Genomic DNA, 12,821 nt, shown 5'->3' on the forward strand with positions numbered 1-12,821 from the left:
ACTTTTAGAGGGAGAAGGGGAAAGGAACTAGCATTTGTTAAGCACCTTATGTGTCTGACATTGCATAAAGCACTTTTAATCATATTACTTCCAATAACATAGTACTATTTTACAGATGAGGAAACTGAAGCTCAATGGTGCTAAATAACTGGTACAAGGTCACAAAGCTAGGGAATCATCCAAAACCAAAGCCAAACCCGTTTCTTTCGGGTCAATTCAGACTCATGGCAACACCATGTGTTACAGAGTAGAATTATGCCACAAGGTTTTCTTGATAGTTCGAATCCATCCAGCAGCACCATGGAAGAAAGATCTGGCAATCTGCTTTCATAAATATTACAACCAAGAAAACCCTACGGAGCTCGGTTCTACTCTTTAACACATGAAGTCATCGATAGTTGGAATCCACTCAACAGGCTGTGTTTTGCTTTTGGTTGGTTTGGGGGATCTTGGTTTAAAGACTTGTCCAAAGTGTGTGTGTTGGTTCAAAGCCAAATAAGAATATACAAGGAACTCCTCTGAGCACACAAGGTTTGGAGCCTTCTGAAAATCTCCAGACCAGGAAAACTTTGAGGAACATCTTGGGCAAAAAGACTTGTTCTCACTTCCTCTGCATTGCTCGAGGACAGCCTAGGGTCCCATGTGTCTGTGCGGGAACTTTCACTGTCTCCAAGCAAGGAAGGAACAGCCAGACCTTTACAAGCCTACTCACAGCATTAAGAACACTTTGTGCGGAGTGATGTCTATGAAGTGTTTTTAATAAAAGTTGGACTAGTAAACATTCTCTAGAGATTTGTTATTATGGAATTAAAAAAACATAAGATGAGTTCAACAGGGCAGGGGGAGGAAAGGGTTGAATTCTAGAACTGAACCACGCTTTTATGAAGCATAGAATTTCAAAATAAAGCTATGATCCTGATTACTGTGAACTCTGGTGATACTTTAAATATCGCTTTTGATTACAAGTCCTTAAATTTGAATGTTATCTCCAGTATAATTGTGAGCCTGTAGCAACTCATGTATAAAACATTATCAGGGAAGTCAGATATTTTCATCAGGATTTAATGACAGAAAGAAAAGCAGTGTTCTAATGAGTTCATCAATCATTTAGTGAATTGATGCTATCAGGTCCAAACGAAAGTACTGTACTAAATACAGTGCCTAACCCTTCAATACCGATTATATTATATAACATCTTTTATAATCCAAACTTAAAGTGTCATAGAGAAAAACAAACCATGACCTAATAAACAAGGGCTTTTCTTTTAATAATCTGCTTATTTGGAATAATAAGAAACAATGAAAAGCTTAAAAATGACTTGTTTCTCAATATTAAAATCAAAGTAACCTATTTTAAGTACTGGATTTATATCTGTTTAAACAATTAAGGCATGTGAATATGAACGTAAGAGCAGAATTCTATTAGACCTGAGTCATTTTGACTAATATTCATGAGCATTTCTCATTATTTCTGTCAGGCTGACATGATTTATAATGCAAGGTCACACACTTTGCCAGAGAATATAACTTATTCTTCTAATAATTTAGATTATGCTTTGGTTTATTATTATTGATAAAATAATAAAAGCCTTTAAGCTTATAACATCTATTTGAGAAGATCAGAATATTTTATCACTCCTTCCTCAGGTACAGAGAAAAAGATCAATCAGTCAAGAATCTAGCCATGGGAGACTTATATATTTTTCAGCATCAGCAGTTCCCTCACAGTGCTTCGAAAATATGAAATTAATTAAAAGTAAAATTTGATGTAGAATGAGATATGGTGAGTGTGTGTTTTATTAAAGAGTCCAAGAACAGTTTGCTGAATGAGCACAGAGGAAGTACCTCCATGGTTTTAGGCCTTCCTCAAATCCAATTTTCAGGTTGACACTTTGCTCACTGTGAAGCCATCATGGAGGGCTGAGAGGAGGGAGTAAAAACAAAAAGTTGCCACATCCAACAATTGTTACCAAACAGCAAAGAGGTAAAAATCAACTATTTGGAAGTGAAGGGAAAAAAAATTTTCTGTTTTGAAAATTAGAGGCAATAAGTCCAGTTGTGTGTATGTACAACTAACTAACCAACCAGTCGCTGTCGAGTAGATTCAGACTCATGGCGACGCCATGTATTTCAGAGTAGAACTGTGCTCCACAGTTTTCATGGCTGTGATCTTTTGGAAGCAGACGGCCAGGGATTTCTTCCGAGGTGCCATTGGGTAGGTTCAAACCACCAACCTTTTGGTTAGTAGGTCAGTGTTTAACCATTTACACCACCCAGGGACTCAATGAATATGTACAACACTTTTGTAAATCCAGAAATACATTGTGGATGCTCCATATATTTGGCAGAAAATAAATGAAGATTTTTAAGAAATGCTCTCACAAATCTAAGCTTCTCAACCAGAATAAGTTTAGTCTCCAGACTATACTTACAGTAAAGGGGCCAGTGGTGGTTCAGTGGTAGAATTCCCGCCTTCTTGTGAGAGCCCTGGGTTCGATTCCTGGCCACTGCACCTCAAGCACAGCTACCACCCACCTGTCAGTGGAGGCTTGTGTGTGGCTGCGATGCTGAACAAGTTTCAGCACAACTTCCAGACCAAGATGGACTAGGAAGAAAGGCCTAGTGATCTACTTCTGAAAAGATCAGCCAGTGAAAACCTTATTTATGAATCACAACAGTCCAATCCGCAACGAACCATGGAGATGGCGCAGGACCAGGCAGCATTTCGTTTTATTGTGCACAGAGTTGCCATGAGTCAGAGGACAACTCCATGGCAGCTAACAACAACATACTTATAGCAACATCAGGTTATTTAAGTAAAAGGGAAAGTTGCTAATTCCTTAGATTTACATTCACCACTGGCCCTTGGAAGAGGAAGATGGGGGAGGGTGCAGTAGAACCACACTCACTCATGGGTGCACACTCCTGTGCACACACACACACACACAGTTTATATGTGTATATTTATATGTTTGTTCCCTAAGGAAAAATCTATTTGTAGAAATCTCCTCAATATAAACTTTACATATTAGCTAAAAGGGATGGACTTCAATGTCGTATCTGAAAGACAGTTTTAACTTACTTGCATGCGTACTGGTCTACTTGTTCAATATACATGCACAGACCATCATTGAGGCAGTAACCATCGTGCGACGGGGGACATCCAGGGTAGATATGTCTGGCAGCATGGAGGTCATCTTCCCTGAGACGAGAGGGTGGGGCTGTGTCTAGAAGAATCAAAGAGAGTACTTTCATTTTCTGAAGTGATTAGGGCTTTTCAGGGCATATCAATATGAAGAACTAGTTTCTATGAACAGTTTGTGAAATAGTGTTTTTTGGTGACAGTAGAACCACCAGGAGCAACAATAGTTTCACTTCCTATAATGGATTGAATCGTATCCCCCCAAAATATGTGTTAACTTGGTTAGGCCATGTGTGGCTGTCCTCCATTTTGTGATTTTCCTATGTGTTATAAACTATAATCTCTGCCTGTGATTAAAGAGGATTAGGGTGGGATGTAACACTCTTGCTCAGGCCACATTCCTGATCCAGTGTAAAGGGAGTTTCCCTGGAGTGTGGCCTGCACCTCCTTTTATCTTATAAGAGACAAAAGGAAAGAGAAGGGAGCAGAGAGCCGGGGACCTCATACCACCAAGACAGAATCACTGGGAGCAGAACATGTTCTTTAGACCTGGGGTTCCTGCATAGAGAAGCTCCTAGTCCAGGGGAAGATTGATGAGAAGGGCCTTCCTCCAGAGCCAACAGAGAGAGAAAGCCTTCCCCTAGAGCTGATGCCCTGAATTTGGACTTCTGGTCTACTAGACTGTGAGAAAATAAATCTGTTTGTTAAAGCCATCCACTTGTGGTATTTCTGTTACAGTAGCCCTGGATGACTAAGACACTTCCCTCACTAGACCTTGTGTCATCTTCATTGAAGCCAGCACTTTTCTCTTTAGGTTCAGTTTTATTAGATACAAAGCACATTGGAGGCAATTAAGAGCATGGTCAATCCTGTGTCACCACATAAAGTCGTTAATCCATTGTAAAAGCAAATCTGTCATCCACAAACACACACTAACCATGGAAAACAACAGCTAGCTTTAAGAATGTCTCACTAAACAATCAGTGTATCTTTGTGGCTTAAAAACTACCCACCAGTGCACAGTCCATTACCTCCAATATCCTACAAAAACAAACCCAAACTCATTGCTGTCGAGTCGTTTCCGACTCATAGCAGCCCTATAGGGAGAAGTAGAACTACCCCATAGGGTTTCCAAGGAGCAGCTGGTGGATTTGAACCGCTGACCTTTTCGTTAACAGCCGTAGCGCTTAATCGCTGTGCCACCAGGGCTCCTAGGAATCTCAAAAATGCCCCTCACACAATGCTTTCTTCTAAAAATTAACTTTCAGGAAAAACTCCAAAGAAAAGACTGTAGCAACTTTGACAGGAAGGAAATATCGTAACAAAAGGGCATGCCAACATGATAAAGTCCCATTAACCGAGTGGTTCGCTGCTCCTTAAAAGAAAAACATTAGAATATGTAGCTATCTGAATAGTAACAGCATTCAGTACCTTTAAGAAGAACAAATTATTGGAGCTAAATAGATCGCTAAAAAATAGAGGAGGAGCCTGGGTAGCGCAAGGAGTTTTCCATCAGTTGCTAACCTAAAGGTTGGAGGTTTGAATCCACCCTGTAGGTCTGCAGAAGATAGGCCTGGTGATCTGCTTCTGTAAAGGTTATGGCCAAGGAAACCCCATAAGTAGTTCTACTCTGTAACACATAGGGTTGCCGTGAGTTGGGGGCCAACTAAACAGAAGTCAACAACAACAACAAAAGCAGAGACCCAAGCAAGTGTGGAGCTTTCCTTCCTTAGGGCGTTTTCTGATCACAGAACTGAGAGAGGCAAGTGGCTGGCAGTAAGGTGATGCGGAAAGGACCATCGATCCTGTTTCGGGGTCTGAGGCTGATCGTGAGAAGACATTGCAACATGGGCAGAAGGTTTAGGAAGCAGGAAGCCATTAGGAACATTTACAAAGAAAGACAAGACAGCTGGAGTTCTAATTTAGATAAAGAAATGGTGTATTTTTCAAGTAATGTGTTAAAATCCTTGAAAGCGATTCAAAATACTGGGAGTCCAGACACCCTCATGGAACTCCCTAGCCCTGCAAAGTTTTTCCAGCAGTCCTAGAAATCAACATTACAAATCAGGAGCTTAGTTGAGAGTTAAAGAGAACCACCTGTGTTCCCACCTTTGCTGAGTTGTGAGTAATAAAAAAGGATTTATTCCAGATGGTATGAAATTAAGACAACTTGGGCCATTTCAAATCCTCAAGCCCCACACCAACCAATCAGGAAAGTCAACTCTCCAGCCTGTTTGAGTGGAATAATTTCTAGACTCTCTAATGCAAATACACTGGGGAAGAGATTTTTTCTGAACCAAGCCCCTCCCCTCTTATTCAGACCACCCAGCAATCTGCCAGGGCAAGTTCATCCAGGTTCAGACAGGCTGCCAAGGCACATGCAGGTGGAGTTTCCCTCTGTGTTTGTACAGATGGCACACTCTCCACAGGTGTGCATGCCTAGTTGACACTCATCAATATCTGTCAGAAAAGTGGGTGCAGGGGAGAGAAGAGTGGGATGCAAAGGAGGAAGAGGGTTATACGTTTGGAAAACCCAACATTCTGGAAGGGGAGCATCTTCAACTTTTGTCATACTCCATGTTCTCAGAGCCCTCTACATTTTTAGGCTTAAAAATATGATCATGATGGGGAAAGACAGGCAATGCTTAATGGATATTGAGCTTCTGTGAAGGGCGATGGAAAAATTGGGGAATGGTTACTGGTGGTGGAACAACATGATGGCCATATTTAATGTCACTGAACTGTACTTGTGACAATTGTGGAAATGGCTAACATTTTATTACTTAGGTATTTATCTGAATTTAAAAAAATAAATACGATTGTGAATGTTAGAGTGAGAGATGACTTAGGTGCCTCGGCTATACGCCCACTCAGGCGTTCTAAGCTTCTTACTTAAGGCTGGATGTGTTCCTACTGCTTAAAAAGAATGAAGGTTTCCCAACATGAACAGCTAAGTGGGGAAAGTTTAAAACTGGTAAACTATCTCTAGACAGACATTTAGAAGTTCAGATCCTAAAGATTCACACTTAATTTTGCAAAAGGCATTCATCCATTGCCATACATGTATGTCAAATGAAACACATTTGTTTTTTCACAAATAAAAACTACATCATCCCATTCATTCCCAACTATCCACCTTTTCCTTTCTCAACTACCACCACCATAACATTTAGATCCTTACTTCTCAATTAATTACATTACTACTAGAAAAGCAGCCTACTAGATTCCCCACATCCCATCTCTCCCATACTCTGCTCCTAAACACCACTACCAGATTCATCTTTCTAAACCACATTTCCCATCATTGCACCACTTCACTCCAACACTTCAGTGACTCCCCTTTGCCTAAAGCTGTGTTCTCCAATACAATAGCTGCAACCCGTATCTGACTACTGAGCATCTGAAATACATCATGATCTGAAATGAGATGTGCTATAAGAATAAAGGAAACCCTGGTGGCACAGTGGCTAAGTGCTATGGCTGTTAACCAAAGGGTTGGTGGTTCAAATCTGCCAGGCGCTCCTTGGAAACTGTATGGGGCAGTTCTACTCTGTCCTACAAGGTCACTATGAATTGGAATCGACTCAATGGCAATGGGTTTGTTTTTTTGGTTTATAAGAATAAAACACACTGCAGATTTTGAAGACTTAGTACCTATAGTGGATTGAATTGTGTCTCCCCAAAAGATATATTCAGATCCTAAATCCCAGGACCTGTGGTTGTGATCTTATTTGAAAATAGGGCCTTTGCAGATATAATCAAGTTAAAACGAGGTCATGTTGGATTGGGGGGCCCTAAATCCAATGACTCATGTTCTTATAAGAAGAAGAGCGAGCACACAGACACAAGGAAGAAGGCCATGGACAACAGAGGCAGAGACTGGAGTGATGTAACCACAAGCCAAGAACACCAAAGATTACTGGGAGCCACCAGAAGCCAGGAAGAGGAAAGAAAGGCTTTGAGCCTTCAGAGCAAGTATTCCCTATGACACCTTGATTTTGGACTTCTGGCCTCCAGAATTGTGAGAGAATAAATATCTGTTGTTTAAAGCCACCTAGCTTGTGGTTATTGACTACAGCAGTCCTAGGAAACTAATACAGTACCAAAATAAAAAGAATGTGAAATACCTCACTAATAATTTTTTATATTGATTACATATTAAAATGCAATATATATACTAGAGTAGATAAAAAATATCATTAAAATTAATTTCATCTGTTTATTTTTTCTTTTGTAATATGGCTAGTAGAAAATGAAAATTACATATGTGACTCACATTATGTTTCTATTGGACACCAGTGACCTAGAGAATTAGAACCCCAAGGACTCACCCTCGGTTTCTAGTCTTCCACAAACTAACCCAACCCACCCTACCAGCCTCAGTTTTAGTTACTTCCTCACTTATAACCTACATTTAGCACCCAGTGGGCTCTCTCTACACTTCAAATAAGACCCGTGATTTGTTTATGCCTGGAGTGCTCTCTATCCCTTCACATTTCTGCCTAAAGAAAATTCACTCATCCCCCAAGGTCCACCTTAAATGGCACTTCCTCTATTACCAGATATGGTATCTCCATGTTCTGAACTTCAGTTGTGGTTTTTACTTCTCTTATGATGAGTGACCGTCTTCACCATTTATAACAGCTGCATTTCTTTTAAATCATATGTTTCTTGCAAACAAAGACTGCATCACCTTGCCATTCCTCACAGTTTCTAATACTATTAGGTATTATTACATATATTTGTACTATATTATTAGATATAGTTGTTTCAAACCTGATAGGGGTCAATTAAATATTTGTTGCACCAAATTGTTACTGTGAACAGCCCAAATTGACTTTTTTTTTTTAACTGATTTCCTATTACAATCTCATTGAACTATCAGAGACAGCAAGAGCTCACCCACAGGAGCAAGCAAGCAAGCAGGAACAAGCAAGCAGGAACAAGCCCACTGCTTCCATGGGGCCCTGAGGACACCAGGCAGCCAGGCAGGCAGGCAGGTTCATGACACCGTGTTCCTTGTTCACTCCGGGAAGGAGGTGGGTTAGTAAGAGTTAGAATCCAGAGTCTAAAGACTTTGAACGTCCAAGAAAGCATCCCTTCCTTTCTCTTCAAAGCAAATAAAACATAAAGCCTGTTTGTCTAAATTATCTATGAGCCTGCTTAATGAGATCCATGACATTTTCCTGACAGACAGCCCAGTATAAGTTTACAAGAGAATTACAGATATCTGTGGACTCCAAAAAACTAATCTGATAAAGGCTGATTCAAACCAACCAAATCCAGAAAATTGGTAGTTAAGACTGATATTTCAGCTTTAACCTTAACATGTGGGAGAAAGCAGTGCCAGTTTTGTTTCTTATTGAGGGACCTGCCCATCACTGGGAAAGGATTTTTATGTTTTCCAAAAAAAAGAAAACCGAATACTAAAAGAGAAATTGAAAACTCCTGCAAAACTTCAGGTAACCACTTCACTGAGCCTCGGATGACAGCACACAGGTCTTCACTTGTCTGGCGATGCTGTACTACTGACACCTGGACAGGTACAAGACATCCACAAAGTGAACTCCTGACTCAAGAAGCCACACCCAGACCCTGGCAGGGGATGGTGATGATGAAAGAGGTTTTAATCATTCTTTATTTGCATCCAAATGCCAGTAGCTTGAATCTTCCATCTATTCAATTTATCAAGAGCTACCAGAAAAAAAAAAAAAAAAAACTTTTTTTTTTTACCAGATGAGCCCTGACACAGAAAGACACCCTCTTCCCTTTTTGCACACAGCAATGATATCCAGCAAACCTACACCAGCTCTGCAGTTCACCACAGTTTGGTCGGTCGCCAAGTTCAAAGATAAAGAAAATGCTGACCAATTCCCCCTCCCCGTCCCCCGTGATGGCTCCAGATATGGAGTGTTGATGAGGCACTATTGTCACTCAAACCCCAGAGAATTAGCAAGGCAGAGGGCTAAGGAGCCTCTGTACATCTTGAAGCTGACTAGCGCAGTCATAGCACAAGCCAACACAAAACACCAAACCAATCGCTGTCAAATTGATTGATCAGTCATAGTACAGAGGCACAAATTTGGGTATTTACCAAGAACTGAAATAGTTTGAACAGGTCACACAACTCCTCTTTTAGTCTTGACATGTGTACAAACACCAATTATACCTTGTCTTCTCTTGGCCCATGGCACCCACAGTGCTTCATGATTCCCTGAGGCCTGACTCTGCCCTCCCCTGCCTACCGCTCTCTTACCGAGACAGTGAATTCCATCTTCTTGGTAGCCTTCTAAGCACCTGCAGACATAGCCACCTTCCGTATTGATGCACTGGGATGAGGCTGCAGGGCAAACTGTGATGTTCTTCTCACATTCGTCTATATCTGAAGGTGAAATTATAAGCTAGTGAAATATACAGGCAATCCTGGTGGAAATGGATTTAGTAGGAGAGAATTAGCACAACTTTATACTCAATCATTCGCTGTTTACAGTTACTATTGAAAAATGTAATCTGAACCCTACATTTTGGACATAAATTTCATTTCTGAATCAATTGTCAGTTTTTACAAGGTCCCACATATCTGATTCACTAAGTACATGTAAATAAACTACTCTGTGCCAGAGTTTCTGACCGTAAGGACCGTGATTTTTTTCCGGAAATCACTAACATGATTTTGAGGCTTTCAGTGTTAAACAGAAACCTATCCATCACAACCTACTTACCTGACTAAAACTTAAGCGTCTGGGGGAAAATAAAAAAAAGTTGCGTTTTTATCAGCAAATTTATAAATTTGACTTGAACCCAAATTAGCTTTTGAAACTAATTATAAAATTTCCCCTGAATGTCAGATGCGTGTATTGTAGAATTTTAAGTTAATCTCAATTTACTATAACAATAAATTAAATGTTTCATATATTACATGCATGTCATCCACTAGCTTCTTTAAAAAAAAATACAAATCCACTGCCATTGAGTTGATTCTGACCCATAGCGACTCTATAGGACAGAGTAGAACTGACCCATAGGGTTTCCAAGGAGCAGCTGGTGGATTCAAACTGTCAGCTTTTTGATCAGCAGCCGAGCTCTTGACCACTGAGTCACCAGGGCTAACAAATAATTTATTCAATCTTGCTGATTACATCAATCCTCCTGGAGGTTCTGAGTCAGTATTAGCTGAAAGAGTGTTTCTGGCTCACTATTTTCCAGGTATTATGTATGTTTGGCCTTTGCTATTACCAGAACATAATTTTCCATCGTCAGCAAATCCTTTCAAACACTGACATGTGGCGTTGTCTCCTTCTGAAACACATTGAGCATGTGTGCCACATCTCACGGGAGCACAGTCATCTTGATCTGCAAACAATGAGAAGCCCATCCAATTAGTTCCAGACCTCAGGGGAGAAAATGGACTTTAATGTTCTGGGTTCTGCAGAACATTCCAGCACTTTCTTTCCCAAATTCTGGATAGATTAGCCTCCAAGTAGAAACACTTTGTTGACCTGTAAGCCGTATTTATGGCCTTAACAATGGGCTCAAACTTATCAAAGATCACGACAATGGTACAGGACAGGGCAACATTTCATTCTGCTATATGGGTCACCATGAGTTGAAGTCAACTCAATGGCAGTTAACAACAACAAGCTATATCTATATTAAAGGATCCATATCAAACCAAACCAACCTGTTGCCATCTAGTCGATTCCGACTCGTAGTGACCTATAGGACAGCACAGAACTGCCCCATAGGGTTTCCAAGGATTGGCTGGTAGATTTGAACTGCTGACCTTTTGGTCAGCAGCCGAGCTCTTAACCGCTGTGCCACCAGGGGGCCAAAGGATCCATGAGACATGTTTTTGTGTCTTTACATGCTTTCAACAAACATGCTATCAAGAGACTTAAAGAACTATTTGGTGTTCAAGGAGTGCTATGTGATCTTATTTAAAGTTCTTTTTTTTTTTTTTAAGTGTTTGCAAATTTGAACTATAAAATTGCTAGGAGTAAATGGGATGCAAATTTCAAAAGGTTTAATAATTATTTGAAAATTCCCAACTCTTATGATACACAACCCAAAACTCATCGCCGTCAAGTTGTTTCTGGCTCATAGCAACCTTGTAGGACTGCCCCATAGGGTTTCCAAGGCTGTAATCTTTATGGAAGCAAACCACATCTTTTTCCTATGAGTGACATACAAAATGAGTTGATATATTCTTATTCCACAAAGATACACAGACCAACACATAGCAAGCAAATTCGTGTAGCAGCCTGGCAAAAAGATTCAATCATAAAAACTCTTAGTGTCAATTTACTAAAATCGTATTTCATAGATAATAAAATATGCAAGTCACAATGCATGTTATTATCAAGATTTATGCAGTGACTTGCAAACCTCAGGGCACTTTTGCAAAGTCATGAACCATGCAAACTAAATTCAGTAAATGGATCATTTCATTTCATACTCCACTGAAACGCAAATGCCTCAGGGGAGAGTTACATGTTGAGTCATAAACATAGGCAATTTTTTCTTTTCTTTTTTTTGTGATAACTACTTACTTCTATAATCATGCCTTCCCTTTCCTACAGTTGGGGGTCTCTGATAGGATACTAAACCATCATCTGCCTACTCACCAGTAAGTCTGTTCATCTGAGCACAGAAGAGGAAGTAAAAGAAATCCTTCAAACTTGCCCATAAATTAGAAAGAGTTAAATGATCTAAGCAGGATTCCATTGCCATGTGAATGCAGACATCGCACAATTGCATTTGATTTGCATAGCTGCTTGAGGGAAATTTCTTTTGTGGGAACATGATTTTCATGGTTGCTTGATCATCTCCTGTCGCTCATGACTCATAGAGATGGAGACATTCCCACTAAATCAATTATCCATTTGATTCGGCATTTATTTTGAAGGCTAGTTCCCAAATCACAAGGCTGCTCAGAGCATATGGTGGACAGTATCCAATGATCCAAGATATTTTAAATCACTTGTAGATTTATCCTAAATTAGAATATGATTCAGGGTTTATTCAGTAACTTGCAAACCCCGAGGCAACTCTGCATAATGAAAAGCAATGGATATAGTAGGGATATAGTTGTAAGATGGATCATCTCCAGTCAAAGTTCTTTCTGCCACAAACTTGCTCTTGCTCTAAAATATATATGACAATTTTGCCCGGTCGACTTCACATGATTGTCGTAAGGTCTTGAAAAAAAAATGATTTAAAAAAAAAATCATTTCAGAGTTATAAAAGATTATACCTACTTAAATAAGAATGATAAAGTAAGAGTATTGTGACAACCTGAATCAGAATTAGTCTTATCACACAAGCCTGTTAGTAAAATTCATTTAAATGTACCTACTACAGGCAACAATGGGCTCAAATATAGCAATTGAGAGGATGGTGCAGGGCTGGGCAGTGTTACGTTCTGTTTTAGTTAGGTTTGCTATGGATCGAAACAGACTCAATGGTACTTAACACCACCACCATACGCTAGGTCCTGATCAGGCCCAAAGATATAGTGTGACGAATATAGAAGGACTCTGCTGTCTTGACAACTAGTTATTGAAGTACAGTACCAGACTATCAAGAAAAGTACTGGGTTCTAAGGGGACTGTATGTAGTAGAACAACCTTACCTGGTCAGGGGACTAGAAAGGCTTTCTGAGCAAGAGTATATTGAGCTG

At 40.0% G+C, this 12,821-nt stretch overlaps 1 protein-coding gene across 1 annotated transcript in view; it reads right to left on the reverse strand.

The window, feature by feature from the left end:
- Positions 1-12,821, reverse strand: part of EGF (epidermal growth factor) — a 142,995-nt gene that overhangs the window by 18,855 nt on the left and 111,319 nt on the right. Inside the window, 2 exon segments of the mRNA XM_064285443.1 lie at positions 3,083-3,227; positions 5,480-5,602. Coding sequence (XP_064141513.1) covers positions 3,083-3,227; positions 5,480-5,602 — 268 coding nt within the window.

Source organism: Loxodonta africana, chromosome 5 (assembly GCF_030014295.1).
Source record: "Loxodonta africana isolate mLoxAfr1 chromosome 5, mLoxAfr1.hap2, whole genome shotgun sequence".
In the NCBI taxonomy this organism is placed as follows: Eukaryota; Metazoa; Chordata; class Mammalia; order Proboscidea; family Elephantidae; genus Loxodonta; species Loxodonta africana.